This window comes from Falco peregrinus, chromosome Z (assembly GCF_023634155.1).
Source record: "Falco peregrinus isolate bFalPer1 chromosome Z, bFalPer1.pri, whole genome shotgun sequence".
Lineage (NCBI taxonomy): Eukaryota > Metazoa > Chordata > Aves > Falconiformes > Falconidae > Falco > Falco peregrinus.
The window spans coordinates 35,405,322-35,428,303 of record NC_073739.1 but is presented as its reverse complement, the minus strand read 5'-3'; the positions used below and the strand labels follow the sequence as shown (position 1 = coordinate 35,428,303).

At 41.2% G+C, this 22,982-nt stretch overlaps 1 protein-coding gene across 1 annotated transcript in view; it reads right to left on the bottom strand.

Annotated features, from left to right (window-relative positions):
* ADAMTS19 (ADAM metallopeptidase with thrombospondin type 1 motif 19) overlaps positions 1–14,971 on the bottom strand; it is a 150,724-nt gene extending 135,753 nt beyond the window's left edge. Inside the window, 3 exon segments of the mRNA XM_055791485.1 lie at positions 12,954–13,211; positions 13,213–13,565; positions 14,564–14,971. Of these exon segments, the coding sequence (XP_055647460.1) occupies positions 12,954–13,211; positions 13,213–13,565; positions 14,564–14,642 (690 nt within the window). The 5' untranslated portion in view covers positions 14,643–14,971.
* Positions 14,972–22,982: the final 8,011 nt, after the last annotated feature.

Genomic DNA, 22,982 nt, shown 5'->3' with positions numbered 1-22,982 from the left:
TGCTAAGCTTAGATTCTTCTTCCCCTATTTGGGGGTAAAAAAACCCAATTAATCTACTTTTTGTTGCACACAGAAACTAAAGTTCTGCTACCCTCATGAAGGAGGAATGGTACCTAATTATTTTTCAAGAACTATTATTTAACTAAAAGGAAGAAAATAGATTTTGGAAGAAGGATTATTTCCTTTTTTTAAATGCTAGAGAGCTTGATTTTATGTGTGCAAGATACAAATAGCAATTAGAATAGAGTTTTGATTAGTATCTTGAACCAAGTAGCATCAGCCTGACCGGTCACTTTTAAGCAAATATGTTCATATGAAAAAAGCAAATAAATCATCACCCAAAATGAAATAAGAAAGCAAAGAATTATTTCTTTCCATTATTTCCAATGCAAATATTTTAGTATTAGCAAAAAACCCCACAAAAGGACATGGAAGAAATCTCTGTTGTTATGCTTCCTTAGATAAGCTACTACAGAAGAAACAGGTGATCAGACAGGAAAAGGGAAACATGCTAGGACTGAACAGACAGAAACAGGAAAACAAAGGTTTTTATATGTGTAATTACATCCATTTTAGTCTATAAACCCTCACCTACTTTCAACTCCCTCACTCCCTTCATATAGGGGGTGAGATCCATTTATGTCACAGAGGGACAAAAGAGATCAAGGATCACTTATCTAGACATAAAATCTAAGCAACTTCCCATCCCCTAACTTGCAACAAGCCTGTAAATTCTCAGAAGATTTTAAAAACTGCCTAAGTTAGGTTTCACACAGAGCTTACAACAGAAGCATAGCAGAGTATCTTGGAGTGTGTGGAAGACAACTTCTGACACAGCTGGTCAGTGAGCAACCCAGGGGAGATGCCCCACTGGACTTGCTGCTTACAAACAGGGGAGGACTGCTGAGTGATGTGGTGATCAGAGAACATCTTGGACATAGTGATCATGAGATGGTAAGAGTTTTTGATTTTTGGAGAAGGAGGGGGTCAGCAGAACCATTACCTTGGACTTCCAAAGGTAGTTCCAACTTTGGCCTGTTTAAGAGCTCAGCTAGTTCTGAAGGGCCAAGGGGTCCAGGAAGGCTGGATGTTCTTCAAGAAGTCTTAAAGGCACAGGAGCAGGTCGGCCCCATGTGCTGAAAGATGAGCCAGCAGGGAAGAACACTGGCCAGGCTGAACAAAGAGCTTTGGCTGGAACTCTAGGAGAGGGGGGAAAAAAAAGGAAAAAAAAAAAGGAAAAAAATAAAAAGAGCAGGCAACTCTGGGAGACTCTAAGGGTGTTGTGAGGTTATGCAGGGTAAAGATTAGAGAAACAAAAGCCCAGCTAGAATGGAGGCTGTCTACTGCCATAAAAGACAACACAGCAACAAAAAAATGTTTAAAAATGTATTAGAAACTAAAAGAGGAGGAAGGATAATCTTCATCCTTTACTGGATGTGGCAGGGAGCATTGCCACAAAAGATGAGGAGAAGGCTGAGGTACTTAATGCCTTCATTACCTCTGTCTTTAATAATGAGACCAGTTGCCCTCTGGGTACTCAGCCCCCTGAGCTGGAAGACAGGAACAAGAAGGAGCAGAATGAAGTCCCCACAGTCCAGGAAGAAAGAGTTAGTGGCCTGCTGCTCCACTTAGACATGCACAAGTCTGTGGGGCTGGATGGGATCCTCCTGAGGGTACTGAGGGTGCTGGCAGAGGAGCTGGCCAAGCCACTCTGTATCATTTATCCACAGTCCTGGCTAGCTGGAGAGGTCCCAGAAGACTGGAGGTTAGCCAGTGTGATGCCCATCTACAAGAAGGGCAGGAAGGAGGATCTGGGGAACTACAGGCCTGTCAGTCTGACCCCAGTGCCAGGGTAGGTTATGGAGCAGATCATGCTGAGCACAATCATGCAGCACATGCAGAACAGCTGGGGGATCAGGCCCAGCCAGCATGGGTTTATGAAAGGCAGGTCCTGCTTGGCTAACCTGATCTCTTTCCATGACGATGTGACCCACTTAGTGGATGAGGGAAGGCTGTGGATATTATTTACCTACACCTTAGTAAAACCTTTGACACCATCTCCCACAGCATTCTCCTGGAGAAACTGGCTGCTCATGGCTTGGACGGATGTACTCTGTGCTGTGCTTTTAAGCTGGCTGGCCAAGCCCAAAGGATGGTAGTAAATGGGGTTACACCCAGCTGGCAGCCGGTCACAAGTGGTGTTCCCCAGGGCTCAGTACTGGGTCCAGTCCTGTTTAATATTTTTATCAACTATCTGAACAAGGGGATCAAGTGTACCATCAGTAAGTTTGCAGATGACACCAAGTTGAGTGGGAGTGTTGATCTGCTTGAGGTCAGGAGGCTCTGCAGAGGGATCTGGACAGGCTCAACCAATGGGCCGAGGCCAATGTTGTAAGGTTCAGCAAGGAGAAGTGTCAGATCCTGCCCTTGGGGCATCCCAGCCCCACACAGCACTACAGGCTTGGGGGAGAGTGGCTGGAAAGCTGCCTGGTGGGAAAGGACCTGGGGGTGCTGGTCAACACCCAGCTGAACATGAGCCAGCAGTGTGCCCAGGTGGCCAAGAAGCCCAATAGCATCCTGGCTTGTATCCAAAACAGTGTGGCCAGCAGGATTAATGAAGTGATGGTCCCCCTGTGCTTGGCACTGGTGAGGCTGCACCTCAAATCCTGGGTTCAGTTTGGGCCCCTCACTGCAAGAAAGACACTGAGGTGCTGGAGCATGTCCAGGGAAGGGCAAAGAAGCTGGTGAAGGGTCTAGAGAACAAGTCTTCTGAGAAGTGGCTGCGGGAGCTGGGGTTGTTTAGGCTGGAGAGGAGGAGGCTCAGGGGGGACCTTACTGCTCTCTACAGCTGCCTGACAGGAGGCTGTGGGCAGGTGGGGGTCGGTCTCTTCTCCCAGATAACAGGTGACAGGACAAGAGAAAATGGCCTCAAGTTGTACCAGGGGAGGTTTAGATTGGATATTAGGAAGAATGTCTTCCCTGAAAGGGTGGTCAAGCATTGGAGCAGGGAGCTGGCATAATCACCAGCTCTGGAGGTGTTTAAAAAACACACAGATGGGGTGCTTAGGGAGAGGTTTACTGATGGACTTGGCAGTCCTGGGTTAACAGTTGGAATTTGATCCCAAAGGGCTTTTCCAACCTAAATGATTCTATAGATCCAGACAGTTTTACACTTAGAGAGTAATTTTAGTAAGCAAATTAAGTAACACCACAATTAAATATTAAGTTCTGACAGTATGTGTACGCGGCTTTATGTTCCCTGCACCTACCAAGAATAAGAACTCATCCTTCACCCACTGCTGTACCCCAAAATATCAGTTGTTCACCTTTTTTTTTGTCCCTTATTGTGTCCTAACTTCAGAAGAGAAGCAAAGGACTTCATACAAGAAGCCTTGAAGCAGTTACACCCAAGTTACCAAGATTATACTCCAAACACCAGGCTAATCAGGCACTGATCAGCCTCACTGGCAAAAAGAGCACTGAGATGTTTAAGCATGTCTGAAGCACAGCTTAACATTTTGTATAAAAGATGGCATTACTGTAACAGCTCCAGTGATTACTTGGGCACTTCTCCCAGCCATTACCCCCTTAAGCCCAGAGGGACGTAACAGGGCATTTACTCTGTACTGAATCATAAAAAGTTGTCCTCAGCTGAATTAACATCACTGCAGAAATATCTGTATTTTCCTTAACATACTGCTATCTAAATAAGCTTGACCTGACTTGACCCAGTTAAACTTCTGACACCTAATGAGAACTTAAGGTAGCACAGCTAAGATCATAAAATGAACATAAGCAACTGTTGGAGGATAATCACACAGAAACTAAATCACTTCACAAGTCACTTTTGGGCACATTTTACATTTTTGGATGCAAAACTCATTCAGAAAATAATTCTGACTGAAGTACTGGTAGACCCAAGAAAAACATTCACAGCACAGGCTTCCAAAAATTTTTACTTCTATTCACTTACATGCAGATGCATGTATTATTAGCAGATAATGTTACGCTATTGATTTATCATTCTAAATACCTTGTTCTACAATTAAGACTAGAAATGTTCTTTATTCTTTCCCTTCCAAATAACAATTATTTGCTTATTTATGCCACTATTAGAAGCAATAGAAATAAACAAGAAGACCATATCATCCAGGCAATGACAGGTTAACAACAAAAGGTTAACTGAAGAGCTAACAGACAACAGATGTACATCTGATTTAAAATCTAATATAGATATTTTTGGCTATTGGTTTATAAAAGTTTGACCAACTACCGTCTGGGTATCCAATATAACACACACATGCAAGTGCTCAGCATGTTTCACGCTATTTCCATCACATTGCTGATTCTGGTAAACAAGGAGCAAGAAACCAACTCTCACACTGTGTCCCTAAAGTCATCAGTGAAAGACACATGTTCTAGGGAAGAACTTCTGCAAACACCTCATTGTCCCAGTGGCTTTGATTCATCCCTTTTTACTCTGGTAGCTCTCTTTATCACGCAGCAGAGAGATGTGCATCATTTGCATTCTATGTCTACGTGACCACCAGTTTTCACAGACTTCTCCTTGAATATCCTCAATGACCATCAACCCCACAATGAGTCTCAAACCTGATCCTTTCCATTGTTTCCTCTCAATTTCTCAGCTCCTTTATTTTTATGGTATTACATCTTGGAAATCATTGATGTTCCTATTTTTTCCCCCATCACAATCTTTCATTAACTACCAAAAAGAATCTGCATTCTAGCAGGTTCAAGAGATCTTTTAAAAAAGGACAAAAACTAGCACTTTTAAAATAAAATTACGAGGGTTGCAACACAGAGAACATTTATTTCTTTTAAAAATTGTGGTTCATTTATTACAGAAGAAAAATTCATGAGATATGAATAAAAGTCAAGGATACAGACTTGAAGAAAATGCCAATTTCACTAACCTTAACAGTTGTAGCTAGGAGAGGCTCAGTACTCTGCCTTTTCTTTTTAAAGCATTTTCTGTCAAAGATGGGGGTCAAACCTTTAATCATTAATCAACTTACCTGTTTTTTCTGATTTACCTTCTCTCTTCTGTATCTTGCAAAATAACCTTGATAATTTTATACTTATCAATTACAATGGGTAGAGATCTCAAGTGATTCACAACAGTCTCTTTTTTTTTTTTTAATAAAACTACTCTGGAGATAGTATATTTCTAATTATGGTTTGGAAATCAGAAGACTTGCAAAGGAAATATTTGTACTGAGACTAAGCACTTTAGGAGAGTAGAAGGCTATTATAAGCAGGACTGGAATCACAGATCAAACCTGCCTCAGGTTGAAGTGATTACTTGATTACAGGATTGCTCTTAGAAGGAGAAAGGAATCATTACCACATGGTCTGAGGCATCTTGGCCCAACATCTCACAAGCCATGCCACAGTGTTTAATATTAAAGGAAACAGAGATCGTTATAGTTCAAATACAGTCTACGCCTAAATCAAAATTTATTTTCTAAACCTTTCAGCTTTATGTTAACACTACCATTCCTATGTTAAAAAGACTTATCCTTCTTATCAATTAGCAAGAGTTCTGATAGACAAAACAAAAATCCAACCAAATTATGTTTTATCCAAAAAGACAACAGACTGTAGCAGTAGAACTCAAGAAGGAAAATAGAAACAGAGGTTTTAGTCCTTTATCTTTGCATAGATCTTTGTTGATCTACGGTTCTTATTGACACTAATCAAACATTTAAAAAGATACCATCTCTAGTACACCTTTCTTTATGAAAAAATAAAAATTAACCGTATTTAATAGTTCTGTTTATAATCAACTTGCTGTTCAGGTGGGATAAAGTAATGCCTGTTAATACTGCTTTGCTTGTACATATATGCTGGTTATTCCTGCTGGCCATAGTAACTTGATTTTAATCTCTGGCTTCTTTACTGTTGTGCTTTCAGTTGTGCTTCATCGGATGTTCAAGGTGAGATTATAATGAAGAGATTTTAGTATAACAGAGAGATTAACAACCTGCTGGGGGAAGATGCGCCTGTGCCTAAGCATGCCAAAGTAACTTCATGTAAACAGCTTTTGTCCTGTTGGAGACCAGACTTCCTAGAAGACTGGCTGCCTTCCTCTCTCCCTATGCAAATCCAAGAGGAACAACCTGGCTCAGACTCAACATATACATTGAAAGTATGGGTATTCTCCCAGCAGCACCATCACATTTCATTCGTTCTTCTACCTTATGCACAGCTGGAAAGCCCAAATTTTAGATCAACACTTTATTTTCCCAGAGGTGCTTCCATTTTTTCTGCAAAGAAACTGATTTTCATAACTGAGCAAAGCTGCTTTCTGTTCAGGGCTGACATTTCCACTCATGCCCTACCTCACCCACCTGTTTCTACTGATGACAAATTTTATATTTCCCATTTAAAGATGTTTAAAACACAAATAAAGTGTAAGTTAAAGTCAATAAAGCAAAACTTGTGAACCTGTGACCTCTCAGTAAAGGACACTCACAGAGTACCCTTATTCACATATTTATTTCTGTCCCTCTCAGCAACGTTTTACTTCTTTAACTCACAACAGTAAGCAGACTCTGACCTAAGGAAGAGTTTAGCAGTCTAAAGAAGTAACTGAAAAAGCCTCCAAAAAACCTGCCTGTAACTTCCCACATCTTTCTGTCTTGAGTTTGCCTTATCTTTTAAAAAGAGGGGTTCTAAACACATATTTACTGTTTGTATTTCTCCTCTCTTTCATTTAAGGATCCTAAGAAGCTGGGTGTAAAGGAAGGAGTGTGTACTTCATTTCATCCTGGTAGAGTTTAAGGATAATCCTATTTAATTTTATAATCCTCCTTCTGCAACATCAAACTTTAGCCTGTATTTATCAAATGGACCATAAATATTGCCAATGATCTTTTTTTCTTTCCTTTTTAATGAACATTTTTTTATGATCTCTGTTTTCTAATGCTTACCCTCAGCACAAAAGAAGCTGTAATTGTCTCCAGTTTCTTCTGGAAAAGCATCTGGTGCCAGAGTTACTCAACATCAATGTGTAACTGCAACAACACTGAAGTGGGGAGGCAGAGGTATTATTTTTGGTTGACAAAAGGCTTGGTACTTTCCCCATTTCAGGCTTGTATGTTGGTACTGTATGATCCAGGATGCGTAATGGGATAGGTGCTCTCCAGCTTGATCAAAGCAAGAAGCCTATTAAGACATCTCAGACCCTTATACCAGGAGCTCACAAACTGTAACAGCACAGCTTCTCAGGGCGTTTTATGAAGCCCATGAGTTGCTTCTGACCAACCACCTGCTCTAAGAGCCCCACAAAAGCAGGGATGCTTACAAAAGCAAGTATTTACCTTGCATGTGCACTCATTTACCATGCATGTGCACAAATGCCAGACTCACTACTCACACCCAATCTATACACTCCCCATCAGTCTGATCCTATGTCACCAAAGGAGTTGTGGCAGGTTAAGTGTTGCACTGCTACTGAAAGAGGCTGTACAACCAGAAGGCAGATGTTCAGTACAACCCTCCAGAACAGTCCGAACTGTCCAAAAACTCAAGTATACTTGCCACGTCAAGCACTACTCTCACTGAAGAAATCACTAGGAAGTGTAACTAATAACTGTATTCATTGGGAGTTTTCCCATATAAAAAGGTTGAACTGCTGTGGTTAAAATCCCTTCTCTAGGAGGAAAGATGTCAAAACAAGGATTCAGCCTGAGAAACCCTTTTGGTTTATCCTCAAAACTGACTGTGTGCAGAATTTCAGTAATACATTTCACAAATTGAGAATTTCAATTAAAATTTCATTGTTTGTTTTGAGACAACCTGTAAAGTCATACTATCCTCAATGGATACATACAAAATAAAAAATTCCAGTTTTGTAGCAGCTCCATCATGTGTCCTGAATTCAAGGGCTGTGTGAATTTAGAATATAAAAAAAAATAATCTAAAATATTTTATATCCATCATGTGTCATTCCCTTACAATTAGTTAATAGCACTAATTTTCAAAACACAGTTTGTGTCAGAAATACAGAAGATCATACATTTACTGTAAAGGTGCTTCAGGTTTTTTACAAATCTTAACTGAAGTACCATATGACCATTCCATCAGTCAAAGGCAGCACGTAGTTTCTTTCACATCCTAATTTATTTCAGTTTTATTGTAACAGTAGGATGTCACAATCGGAACTATTTGTTAAAAAGTTGTCATCCAATGGTATTTGGCACATCTCTGCATGACACAGAACTACTGACATCCATTATTTTGCTGATGTGGGCAGCATTTCTTTGGATAGTACTCTTTAAATGTATGTGTAACACCTGGACTACTTGTCTACAAACTATTGATCACATTTTTAAGTACCTGCTTCCTAATGGTTGATGAGGCCTAATAAAAGCACCATATGCTTCTCTACAGAGAGCTCTTCCCTCAGCTGGATTGGAGATGTGTTAAGACTTGTTCCCACTCCAGTCACTGGAAAAATGCACATTGATTTTCATTGCAAATACTATTTGACGCTGACTCTAGGAATTTAGAGAACTATAAATATGTTATTGGCCATTTCACACTCTTAAGATCCAGTGAAAAAATACAACCACACATGAATTTCAAAGCTTCTCTCCAGTAAATTAACCCAGCTGGCAATGCTGTCTGGTAGGCAGATCGCCACAGACGTTCTGTTAGACAACCTGCTAAGTACTGCAATGAAAGCAAAGCCGTATGGAGCTGCATTCTCCTGCCCATCCTCTGTCTATACATTTGCTCCTGTTTGCACTTCCTAACAGCCTAATAATATCCCATTGCTTTAGGTATAAGAGGACATTCAAATCCTTTTTCTACTTAGCTGTTCTCTAGTTATTGCAGACTGCTTTAATGAAAAAGAAGTAGAAACATTAGGAAAACCCCTGCCTATCACCACATAGCCAGAGTACTACCTAAGCAATCCAGTCCTCAGGAAAAAAAAAAAATATTAAAGCATACATTTGTTGTGTTTAAAGCTCTCTTTGGGGAAATGCACTGATGCTACTTCAACTTCCATGCTAGCAGCAGAGATCATCTGTAAACAACCAGTAGACAGATTTCTTAATTCTAAGTCCACAGTAAGTTTCTCCTACAGCATACTCTAAAAAGAACTACCAGTTGTAAGTTATATATATTAATAGTTACAAATAAAACTGTTCAACAACATTTGACATGCTTTTTTTCTTATTTCAAATATGGAAAAACACAAGCAAGCAGTAGAAAAGACCATTTAAGTAACTAATGGTCCAGCTCTGCAATTCATCACTTTCAGAAGAGCAGTCTCACTGGCATCAGTAGGACTTCTTACATCCTGGTGTTTGGTTAACAATGAACAAGTAGGCAGTCAGCATACAGATGAAGAATTCTTGGAAATCTCTCTTTATTAATCTTCCTACAGCATCAGTGCAGAATCCCCAAACACACCCAGATCAAATCTCTTTGAGCTACAAAGAATATAGGAATCCACAAGTGTTTCACCAAGGAGTTGGATAGGGCAGTCACTACTGATCATGTCAGCTCTGAGATTACCCCAGGGTCATGGTGATGTAGTTTCTAGGCAGTCCATGCATATATCCAGTCTTTAGTTTGATTAGAAAATATCCAGTGAGTTATGTCTCCTTAATTTGTCAAGCTAGATAGGTTGCCAAATGAAGCCAATGCTGGCAGTCAGAGTTTGGTTAGTAACTATTTGGGAATCCAGCCCTCATGTTTGACTTGTATATTTAAATGATTAACATGGTATGTTATGAACCACATCAGTATCACTCCTCTGTACTGGCTTTTGATGAACAGCTCAAGAAAAACCACTACAGAAGCTCTCAAGAACTGTGAATAAGCAATACAATGAAGCTTTAACACTGTGCTGTGCATTACATGCTTTACCCAACTGCATCCAGTGAATGATTAAAAAAACATCTAAATCCCATTTCAAGGCAATGAGGTGCCTAACATCTGCAACAATATTCTTTTTCCTGCCTATAGAAGGAGCAGTTAAGACTTCCATATAGACATTTTTTTAAATTTCCTGAATGTCACTGGCATTTCAGGTCTCTCCTTGCCTTGAGATGTTGGAACTAACACAAACGTCCTAACTTGGATGGCACAACAATTGCATGCAAGGCCTTTTTTTCGTTTTGTTGAAGATCTAGTATCTTTTCACAAACTAGCCCTACAGCATCAGCCACATATCTGTACTGCCATGTGTGACCCTCCCCTGCTTACGACGGTCAAACCTTTTCCATTGGGCTTTACACTTCTTCATGCTTCCTCCTGTGTAGCAAAATCACTGTTGTCTGTCAAACTTTTCTTCAGTGAATAAAAAGATTCTCAAAAAGGCTACTGTCTAAAGAGCTGAATGGTAGAAGTTTTGCTCTTAGAGATACTGTATTTCACACTCAGAAAAACTGCTGAGTGGAAACTAAGCTGCACATTAAAGGACTTCTAGCCCACTTGTTTGGCTTTCCAAGGTGTATGTAGCCTAGGAATACTAACCAAAAGTCTGCAAGGCTTTGAAACGAGAGTGTTATCTAAGGCTTTCATACCTTATTTTCTCCAAAATTTCTTTATATTTAAAATAATATATATATATATCAATTGCAGTAACTATAACACAATATTTGTAGGTTTAAGTTTCAATGGATTTTTACATCTTAAAAGAGAAAATGTACTTTGAAATATTGCTTGGCTTTTTCTGCAGGGCCAGGCCTAGAGGAAACTGGGTGGAATATGCAATGTATGTACAATGTTTTTTCAAGACTCTTGGAAACAGAGCAACTTACATATGTAATAAAGCCCAGGCAATGACTGAATAAAGAATAAAAAAACCCTAAGATTTGTTATGACAAATGTGACATAATAGCACTCTGCAATTTTTTTTCACTATGGCCTGATGCAGCAACACTCTCAAGGAGAACAGCTGCTTAACTATTTCACTGCAAACAAGACTATGCAGTCGAGGATCATGACACCACCAATCAACATCTGCAACAGTTTCCAATTTTATTTGAGATACACAGAATAGTTTCTGTTTCAACTGCAGCCTTGGGGCACACGATCTGGGCGCGCACATGCTTAGATGCCCAATAGACTGGGAGTAAGCTGGTACTCCTAGGAAAAGTCTGATTTAATCAAAAATTACTAATAGGGCACCTACAGAACTGGTGTCTATTTAAACAGTGAATTTCAATTTATAAATCAAGTCAAAGGAATTACAGAAATGTAATAATGTACATCACTTTTGAGCAGACATTTGTGATCATTTTCTCTACCAATTTCTTTGCATAGATTTTCTCTAACCAAATTTCACCCATACACAATGTAGCAAGAGGCAAAATTCTAACAAGAGCAGGGAGTACAGAAGTCAAATGCTTTTCCAGAACACAAAAATCCTCTACCTGATTGCTTTCAAACCACCTTCAGTTGATTTCCAACATTTCGCTCCACAATTAATTCTGCTACCATGCTTTGAAAAATCTGACATAATGTCAATAATTAGATGCCAACCACTTAAAAGTTGTGTGAAACCTGGCAGTTTCACTTTGCAGGAGTGTGAGGAAATATTTTATTTAGTGTAAATTCCCATACATTCAGTTTGGGTTTTGAATTTTGAATAAGTCCAAACAGGCAAAGGAATAAGCAGTCAAAATTTCCACATTTTACCTGGTTTCACTTCATGACCATACAAATAAAAACCAGGCAGGCATATCTTCAAGAATCAACAACGGAAGAAGTTAGATGTTCAAATTCAGAAAGAAATACAAGAAAACATCTATTATGATTGTGGTGATTTACACCCATCTAGCCACCCAAAAAATGCAGGGTCCTGATGATGTTAACTCTCCCTAGTGCCATTACTGTTTGTATTCTATATTCTGTAAAGTGCTGCAGGCGTGTGCATTTATGATACTATATAAAGCCCGAAATGAGAATAATAGTAGTAACAATTGTTTTCATTTAAAATCCTGCCAGCATTCTACATCATCCCAGGTGGTTTCTACTCTTTCCATCCACCCCCAAGTATCTTGGGATTGCAGCTCACTGGATCACCACTGCTGCTGTCAGTGTGCCCAGTTCTGGTCTTTATCTGGTAAAAATCACAAGTGATCCAATAGAAATTATAGCGGGTGAAATTTGTTTTAAATAAGGGAGGTATGCCACAGAAGCAACAATCATTCAAAAGGTCTGACTGTATTAACATTTCTGCTGAGAATATACTCATTGCGTACTTCTGTAGAGGAACTGAAAGGAAAGAAGGGTATGGAGTCCCAAATCCAGCTACAGGTACTACACATGGGAAGTTGTGAGGTAGAGAACAGAGGCCAAAGGGATGAGAAGAATGAAAGAAAAGGAACAATGAACATGAGAAAGCAGATGTAAAATATTGATAGAAGCAGGAAAGACAGAACAGTCTGAAATCTGAGATGTGAAAGATAACACAGATGAGAAAGGTAACGTTAGAACATAGGATGGGAATGAAAAACAAATGGATTGCAGATGGGCTGGAGAAGAGATGATGATATAGGGAAAAGGAAGGAGAGTGCACATGGAGGTAACTAATTACAGGCATACACTGAAGACCACGATAAAATTAGGGATGGAGATGAGAAAAGTGGAAGAGAGAATGGCATAAGAATAAAAAGGAGATCCAAAAAAGAAAGGCATGGGGCAGAGATGGAGGTGTAACTGGAAATGGGACAAAGAACATGAAAACTTTATGGTATAAAGGCAGAAGTAGGATTTGAGAAAAATTATGAGTCAGTTAATAAAAGCATGAACGGCAAAATGGTTAAAAATAAGGGCACATATAAAGGTAGAACCCAAGAGGGTATGGAAAAAAGAAGATCTCAGGAAAGGGATGGGACTGAAAAGCAGCAGATAAAGCAGACACTTGTATGGAGACCTTGGTGCTACCCCTGCATGCAAGGTCATCTTACCAATCCACCACAGGTACTGAAGGAGGCGAAGGAGCCCGGGTAGCGGAGGACAGCACCACTGTAGTAACAAGCTCTCTCAGGTTGCGACTGTGCAGCACTGGGTAGGCTTTTGCCTTCACCCCCAAGTCGCTCCTCCACGGCAAAGCCAGGAGCCAGGAAGCGGCTGTCCCTCTTGAGCAGCAGGTAGAGCTCCCGAGCAAAAGCTGGGATCCTCAGCAGCACCTCATCTCCGTCCTCTGCTGGAGTTGGTGGCGGGGGGCGACGGTGGTAGGGGCAACTGAGAGGCAGCACCAGACCCCTGGGGCAGGGGGGACCAGTGGTAAAACTCCTGAGACTCATACTCATCTTCAGTGTCCTCTTCCTCTGCTGCCTCCCCTACTGCCTGTGCCTGCCCATCCACCGAGGAGGACACTGAACGCACCTCCCGGGAGCTGCCGGCCACTGGGCTAGGTGTGACAAAGGCGCCGAGGGTGCTGCTCCGGTTCCCACAGCTGGGGTCGGCACTGCAGCCCCCACCACCACCACTGCCACCCACCGGCTCCTGCTGGCCCCTGCTCCACAGCGCGGGGAAGACGATCTCCCACTCCTCAGTTTCTTCTGAAGCATGGAAACCTGTGGGAAGACCAGCAGACGCTTTAAGCGAGCAGAGCACCCAGCAGCACACAGTGCCTGCCAAAAACCTACCCTTGTCCTCTCACGACACACTCCTGGGTCCCAGCCCACCAAGCATGCCACCCAAAACACACCGGGCTCCATTTGGCCCTTTCACCCTGTCCTTACACATGGCAGATGGGCCAGCCGCTAGATGTCTCTGTGCCTGTTCAGGGGTCTGTGACATGCCAGGGCCGTGATAAACTCTGAGAAAGAGCGGGAGGTCAAGCTGGACAGAAGCTGTGTTTGTACCATTAGCCGGGGATGTTCTTCTTCATGACCACCACCTCCACACATGGAGCACCGCACAAACCTTTCATCATTTAGACAAAGTGGCAACTTTTTCATACAGCTCAAAAAACCCTGTTACTTTAGCAGGGAAAACCTGAACAAAAAAGTGTGACAATTTCAACCCCATTCTCAGCATGTCTTGCAAGACCCACTATAATTTCAAACACGCAGCCAAATGCACACAGGCTCCATGGCCGCACGTCTGGCGAGTGCATGTAAAAGTGGCAGATGCATGCACATGCTGTGTCATCGTTACAATCAAACTAAATTATAATCACTGATTAGCTATGTATGTGTGTCACACACACCACACCACAATGTAACGAGAGTTCCCAGTGTACCAGCGTTATGTTTATAAACATATGACTACACACAATCTGCACCAGCCTGAGACAGAAGACGGTTACATTTACACATTCAGCCTACACACGCCAGGAATGGCACCGCTGAGATGACAGCCCTGCATGTCAAATCAGTATCCCGTACAGACGAGCGCATTGTCACGCACCCTGACGGCGGGGGCACGCATTATCTGATCACCCGCCGGTTACAGGGGTGGGCACTGCCGTCAAGGCGCTCAGCAACCCGCAGGTACCGGCCACCAGCAGCCGCCGGGGCACGGAGGCCGCCCGAGGCTCGGCCCGCTCCCGCGGAAGGCGCGCACCTACCTGCGGCGAGCCCGCTTGACAGCACGCACAGCTGGTAGAACACGCAGCAGACTCGGCTCAGGGGCATCCTCCCGCCCATCCCCACCGGCTCCGCGCCCGCGGCACGCCGGCGGGCAGGACACGGGGGGCCGTGCCGGACCGGGCCGTTGCCGGGCGGGGAGCGCGCAGGGACCTGGGCGCCCGCGGAGCAGCTGCGGGCGAGGGCGACGCGCGCGTCCCGGCGGGGCGGGCAGCACCGGCACCGCTGGATGCGCAGCGCGCGGCGAGGGGGTGTGGGGTGCGTGCGCGCGCAGGCAGGCAGGAGCGCGGCCAGTGCGCGCACACAGCGCCCGGCGGCGGGCGGGCAGCTGCGCCCCGGCGGCGGCGACCGCGCTGCCCCCGCCCGCCGCTCGCCCCCACGGGGCGGGACGCGCCGGGCCCCGTCCCGTCCGGCCCCGCCCCGCCCCGCCCGGGCGGGCACCCGGCGCGGCCCCCCTGCGCCCCCCCCGCCCGGCCCCGCCGCCGCGCCGCAGGCCGGCGCCCGGGCGGCTCCGCGCGCAGCCCGCCACGCGCGGGCACCTTGCGCGGGCGCGCGGCACCCCGCGCTTCGCACCCCGCCCGCCGCCGGCCGCGCAGAGGCACGCGCCGTGCGCCCCGACAGCGTGAAAGGCGCCCCTCGCCCCGCGGCAGCGCGTCCTGCGCAGCCCCCCGGCGCAGCCCTGGGGAGCGGCGGGGCTGGCCGCTCCGGCTCGGCTCGCTGCAGCTCGGCTCCCGGCTCCCTTTGCCCCCGCCACGCAGCTGCCCGTGGAAGCCCGTCACTTCCCACCCCAGCCCTTGTCAGCGGAGGAGTGTGTAAACGAGGAGTCGAGCAAAAGCTTTAAATGCACATCTAACGTCAGCATAAACGGCAGAAGCAACAGATAAACAGCTCCCTCTGAAAGCCTGGCTCCTCACCATAACTACTGCAGCTTTACCTACCGTTGGTGGTGTCAAAGGTGACCACCGTGCCTTAGGGGAAAGCCGAGCAATGCAGTGTGGAGAGGAAAGCCAGCTGTGCTGTGAAGGGTAAGCTACGAAGCTGCAAGAATTCTTTCTAGAAATCAGTTGTATGAGATGAAAAGCAAAACAAACAAACAAAAATCACACATTAAGGCTCAGAAAAGGGAGGACGTTTAGACTCCACAGAAACCAAATGCAGCTGGGGTTTGCGCTAAGCTGTGTTCAATAGCTCCTTAAACCTATGCTGTGTGGGTACGTATTCCCAACTACCTCCAAACAGTAATTCCGATTAGTTTGTTGGTTTTATAGGGAAAAAAGTAACCATAAAGTGGGGGGGTTGGCAGTGGTTTTGTTTGGGGTTTTGTTGTTTGTTGGGGTTTTTTTGGCATCTGAGCCAACTTAAACCAAGCAAAATCATAGGGACTTAGTAAAAACAAGATGTCAGAATTACGTTTAACAGTTTAGGAAGAGGGAAGTTTTCCAGAGGCTGAAAACCAGTATTGCCTGATAATTAGGTTACCTTAAAAATGCATTTTAAGTGAAGCTTTGTTTCCCAAGTAAATAACAACACACGTACCAATTTACAGTGGAATTAGTTAATAGGCCCAATACTGCAGCCTTTCCACAGGCAAAACTCCCTACAACTAATTAGGAAATGCTGTGAGATGTGGTTTATCAACTCCTGTGCATACACTAGATACACATTCTGATTGTATTTTTTTTAAAAAAAATCTGAATATGTAGACAAGATGCAGAAATACACAGAGAAAATCTTTGCTTACAGTGCATACAGTTACATCCCAAAAGATACAAATGGACAACCAGCAGGAATAATGAAAAAAGACACGGCATGTGCATTTGCTCATTTTAAAACTGTGAATAAGTGTAACTGTTTTCAATCTGCTGAAATTAAGTTAATCCCTTTGGATCAAATTCTGCTTCTCTGTTCACATGTATAACCACTAAAAAAGACAAAAGAACTGCTTTTGTCGGTAAGGTAAGCAGAATATGGCCTTTTCAACACAAGTGGCAGGGGGTAAAGAGACTGTAAGAAGCCAATTAAGAAAGACTTTAATACGTTTGACTTTATCACCAGCCAAAAAAAGAGGAACATTTCAAGTAAGTCTCCACATACCAACACAAGGCAAGCTAAAGTCAACCGTGAAGCTGCAACAAATTTCTTTAGCTCATTTTATGTTTTCTTTTTATTGTTTCAATGGTTAAAGTAAAAATATAGGGGGAAATTCTCTATGTTTAACTTTGGGGAAAGTGCACTATAAAAGAGAGCCCCCACTGGTGTTCATTAGTTTTAACAAAGAGTCTGGTCATAGGTTAATACTGGTAGAACGGTATTGTAGCCCACCACATGCTAACTGGCGTCACTGGGAAACTAGTGCAGAGAAGTCTATGTCAAAAAGAACAGGAATTAAAAGGAAACAAAACAATACTTTCATACTGAAATTATTTTACAGAGAGAATAATATTGTATCCATGTGTACTGTACAAAAGACTTTCTTAATCACAAAGCTACCAAAACTCTTTGTGAAATAGTTTTTATTTTACAGAACATATGCCTGTGAACCAGTATCAGCTATGCCTTTATAAAATTGGAAGAAACAGTATCTTCAAATTCAATATAGAGCAAAATGAAAAGAAACGTCTAGTTTGCTCCAGTAGATTCTTAAAACTGTGCTTCCCATCTGAAAGGTCTAAGCCTTTGGAATTTCTATATGACTCCTGCTGAATCACAAATTAATTAAGTAAAGAATGTGTTGATTTGCCAAGTGTAACAATGATCCACACCATCTCACTGACATAAGACAAAAAATACAGAAAAAGGTGAAGGTGTGACCTCACCAGTCCTTCCTGATTGAGATAAGTCAGCCTAATTTTATTGAAATCAACAGAGATTAGGCAATTTCTTCTAGTCCTCGCTGATGCAAAATTTACAGAATTGTGCCATTAGTTCCTTAGGGGCTGGCAGGGCCAGGGCTCTCTCATGCCCCACCACTGCAGCTGACTTCTTATTTCTTCAGTGTGCTAAGAGCATTCGTGATAGTGCCCCAATCACTGATGACATAATGTAGACATCTCAAGCCATCTTTTGAAGACATGGATATTGTTCTTCAACCTCCACCATTATTGTTTTATTTAAATCTGTGCAGCAGTTACTGTCTTATCTTACATCAGCAAGGACAAAACTTTCCACCCATATCATAGTGAATCCTGTTTCAGTGATTTAATTCTAAGAATTAAAGTAAGTATGAACAAATCTGAATTCAAATGCTGAATTCAAAATGTCAGCTTCTAGCAATACAGACACCACCACCAGTCAGGGACTTCCCTTGGTTTATTTCTTCTCTTAATCATCTAAGTGTAAAAGCTATCAAGTTTATACATACAAAAGTGATTTAAAATTACCTCAGTTTTACAATATATACAAGATTGCCTCAAGTAATTGTTACCAAAAAAACCCAAATCTTTAAACTTCTTCACAGGGAAATAATTGTTAATTATTTGTGCATATGCTTTATATATATATGATTGATGATATCATTGATTTTTAAAAAATCTTTGAGTACATTTGTTTCAAATTTTTACAACTTAACAAAATATGCTAGATGAATGGAAAAAATCTATTTTGTTTTGAATGGTGCTTACTACCTTAAGGCCATGTATCGTGTGACCACTGAGATTAGAAACAGAAACTCACATCTTCCTGTTTCTAGGGTGCTTTCCAAATGTTATCTCAGTATAAATAAACTTGTTTAAAAGCAGATTGAACTAAATTATTTTTTTTTTAGCTGCAAGATATATGTGAACCAATACAATTTTTCTCCACTTACGCAGGAATGAAATGAGGGTTTTTCCATTTTAGAAAATGTTGTGCTCTCTATCCCTTGAACTGAACACTGAGTTTCCACCGCCTGTTAGCTCCACAGACCCTGAATGTTTAGTCTGTAATTGTATACTGTTATTTACATCCTCAAAATGAAGGGTTTATTTAAAATGTATGTATTTAAGACCACTTCAAACAACTTGTCTTTAGCAGATCTTGCTTCAGAGCAAATCTCACAGTTACATCTAAACTCAGTAGCACAATCAGATGACCTGTGGAGTAAGATGTGTGTCAAACTATTTTGAGTTTAATACCTCTACTGGTATTAACTGGTATATAACTTTAAAAGTGCAAAGGTAAACTCATAGCAGCTCAACGCTATTATGCTACGTCACCAATTCTTATCATCCCATTGAGTTCAAGTAATTCAGTGAAATACACTCCCAAGTCACAGTTGTTACCTTGTGAGTTACTTCACAAAGTCGTATTATGAAATTGAGATATTTGTGACTGGTACATATAGGTAAAACCACAATTTCAACACACTATGTATACAGAATGTTGTGCAGAGTCACCATTTAACCAGAATAGACTTTCAGAACTCTTCTATATCCTTTTCATTGGGCGACTTTCTTCCTCTGAAAAATTGATGCTTGGCAATTTTTGACGATTTGACAGAAAGCTCAGGCTGGACAATGGAAGACACCTGAGTGCTCTACTCAGGTTGAAGTCACATAAAAGACAGCAAGGCCTTCTGTGTGAACCTGAGTCCCATACAACTTGCCAAGCTAGTCCCCCAAAAAGAGGAGTTTCCTCAAATTTCTAAACTGGAAGTCATCTATCAAGCAAATATATCACTTGATCAGTTACAGGGAAAAGGCTAATACAGGAAGATAAATAGTTCCCATTTTTTGAATAACTTAAAAGAACAAGACTTCAAATTTGAAACCTGTAAGTCATCTGTTGGAAAAAAATAATTGCTAATTTGTGAGAAAGCGGCTCTGAGCCAGATACCAGATCTCTCACTGTTGAACGCAAAGAGAGAGTTAAACCAACAAAAGAAACAATGTAATTGGTCTTAAAAAAAACCCCTTGAGTCCAGATTCTCTCTTCCAGTTCTAAAACTCTGCAGGTGCATAGTGACCCAGTGAGTAAGGTTGTTTTCCTACATTAAAGATTTCAAAGCTTTGCTTGGTTTCTTCCGATACAAAAGCAAACAAATCAAAATGCTGAGCTTCTTTTCAAATTCAAACAATTTAAGAAGAAAATGTATTTGCTGAATTTTCAAGAGCATGAAAACATCCACCTGAGTTTCTCCCTAACTAAGAAGATGGCAAAGGACAGCTTAATTTTCCTTTCAAGAGATAACTGAGAATTGTGAACATGTAAACATTCAAACAAATGCAAAGTTCTATCTAAAACCTTCTATCTCTAGCCAGAGAAAAGGCAAAAATAACAATTTTTGATCTTGTGTGCATTGGGAATCTTTGATAACAATTATTTCCATTGACAGGGCAAATGTACTTGATTTGATTGTTAAAGAAATTACTTGGTTTAAAGAATTAGGTGGAAGAATGATAGAAAAAATGGCATGCAGAATAAAACTATTTGGAAACAATAACAGTTGAATTAGTCTATCCTTTAGACTTTTGACTTTTGTAATTCCAAAATTTTATTATAAAGGTAAAGCAGATAAACACACTACTTTTTAAGAACCACTGAAATTGCCATATGTATCAGCTCATTAGTAAGAATTAAGATTCCAGCACTTTCCTGGTTTACATACATGCCTGAATTTAGGAAATTAATCCTTTTGAGGTCAATGTGAGTCAGCTTAAAGTTGTTGTTTTATAGGTGCTATTGAAATCTTCTTCCAGTCTTTATAAAACACTGTCTATACTCAACAGCATGTACAATCTAGCATCAAAACCAATACATCACTATTGCTGCCATAGGGTGGAGAAGAGATGCTATAGCACAGGCTATGTATGGAGAATACATTCACATTATTAATGAACACTGCAAGGTTCCTCTTGACAATTACATTTTAAAATAGTACAATACATGTGTCTTAAAGTAGTTGTGTCTTCAAAATAAAAATACCGTTTACAGCTGTGTCATAATTTGAAAATGTCTATGAGAACATGGAAAAATTAACTGCGGAAAAAAGCAATAAAGGAAAATATCCTTAAAATAGCTTGATAGCCATGAATTCTTATACTGGAAGGAAGTCTCTCTTTCTGAAATAAAGATAACGAAACTGATTCCTCTGCCAAACTGTGAGAGCAGGTTAGAAGGTCAAAGAAATTTTTCATCATCAAAAGTGGTGGAAAATTAGCGTTCTGCTTCCTGTTGGGAAATTAACCCATTTTTGAAGTATTTAAAAAAACAAAACAAAACAAAACAAAAAAAAAACCAAACACCACCACCCCCCCTCTAATTTATATCAGAAACAAATTCGGGGAACTTGACTAGGCTACTTCATCCTCCCCCTAACACTGCATGCCCCCATATTGAAAAGCAGTGGGGAGAGCAGGCAGGAATACAAGCTGCACAACAAAGGAAGGTGTTTGGTGGGAACTACAGATACCTGGGACTGAGCAGAAAACCATGTCATTTATAATCAAACCAGAATAACTGATAACTACTATTAGATTTATAGTGAATGCTGGGTATATGTCTGTTATGTTTAAACTACTAAGTTTAAAAGATTCTGTAAGCCATAGTTATCCCAACTCTACTAGGCAACCAGTCTGTTTCAGAGTTTATTCTGATTTTATGCAGAGAAATTGAGCAATCATGTTAAGAATTGTACAGTGAGTTAAAAATACCTTTCCATTATTTACATACACAGTTAAATGGGTGAGTGGTATTACCATCATAATGTATTTACACTATTTTAGTTTAAAAAACACCAAACAGCAAAACCTTTGTTTGTTTGTTTTTCAAGAAATTAGAATAACTTGAAAGAATATAAATTTGAAGATAAAAATGAAGACTACAGGAATGGGAATGTTAACATGTAAGTGAGAAATATGAAGGGCAGGCAAATCTTGTATAACATGAAATATGGCTCCAAGAAAGGTTTAAAAAATTGAATTAATTTTAGAGATTCTGGCAGTTAAATTGCTGAGTGGTCTTCAGTTTACCAGTAAAAATGCATTACTATTTTTATTATATAATAACGTATGTTAGACTATTAACTCACACAGAGAAAAAGAAGACAAGAGGCAGGACAATGGATCCAGGATCAGAAGTCAGGGTAGAGGTGACTGAAAGCTGATCAAGATAACAAAGTTAAGGAAAACAAGAGAGGGTAACAAGATCATGAGATACCACTTCAAAAGCTCTAAGTAAATCAAAGGAAATGGTCCATGCAGCAAGGTTCATTTCCTTTCTGTTTTGTAAGGTGAGGCATATAAATAACCTTGCTTTCTGAAACACATTTCTTTCTGTATAAAGAAAGCATGCAATAAGATAGCTCAGCAAAGGTCATCACTGATTTCTAGACATCCTTCTTCAACATGTCACCTATCTGCAAGCACTGAAGATATCATGAACCCTTATAGAAATGAAGTTAACTTGTTGCCAAGTCATTATTCATTTAAAAGACATTGTGAATATCCTATTTGCACTTTCCCTGCTGCAGGAGAGAAAGGCTTCATTATATCTACCAGATAAAAAACAAACATTGTAGAATGATTTATTTTTTTCTATCTAAAAGATTTATTCATAAGAACTTCTGTGTGGCAGCCTGCAGAACAAGCTGCCTTGCTCTTCTAACGTCTGTAACTGGGAAACCCATTAAGACCACATGAGTTGTCAAAGCATACAGTATGTTACATACCATATGAGTACTGTCCACAGGCACTTGCTTTGAAGGCAGGCCAATGGCAAACAGTGGCACCAGGAGACCAGCTAAAATATAGAGAAATCAAGGTGACAGCACATAAAACACAGGTTGTGCAAGACCTCTGTTAAATAGGTAAAAAGCCAAGGACACATGGCTAAAGGGTTTCCTACTCTCTAGTAGTCTTTTGCTTGAATCGAAGTGGAAAAAAAAATACTGGCGTCATATGAGATGTTCTCAGTTTTGCTCCTTAGTTCTTGGTCTCTGCCTCCCTCTCCCTTCCATTATGCTGAGACAGATAAGAATAAAAGCACTAAAGTTAGTGTACTTAAGTGAGGTCAAGCAGTAGAAATAAACAAATTGAAAAGCCACACAATGGTGATCATGTTCCTGGCCAAAGCCAGGAAGTGTCAGTCAAAAGAGAGCTCAAAGATCTCCATTGTAGAGCAGACATTAGTTCCTGTTTGCAGAACACCCTGAAGATTAAAAGCGCTGTGTATCATTACTGTCCAAAAAGCTCTGTTGTCCAGTAAAATGCAAACTAAAATGTATTGTCAGAAAGCCTTGGGATTTTTTTACAAATACTTTTTCTAAACCAGCTGGTGTAAATCCAGTGTCCGTGATTGCTCCTGCTTTTTCTGCCAGTGTAAAAGCTTATAGACCAAGGATTTTACCTCCATGCCTAGATAGCGGTCTAAGCCTTTTTCATGGCCAATGTGAAAGAAATAGATTTCTATGTGTTCAAAATACTA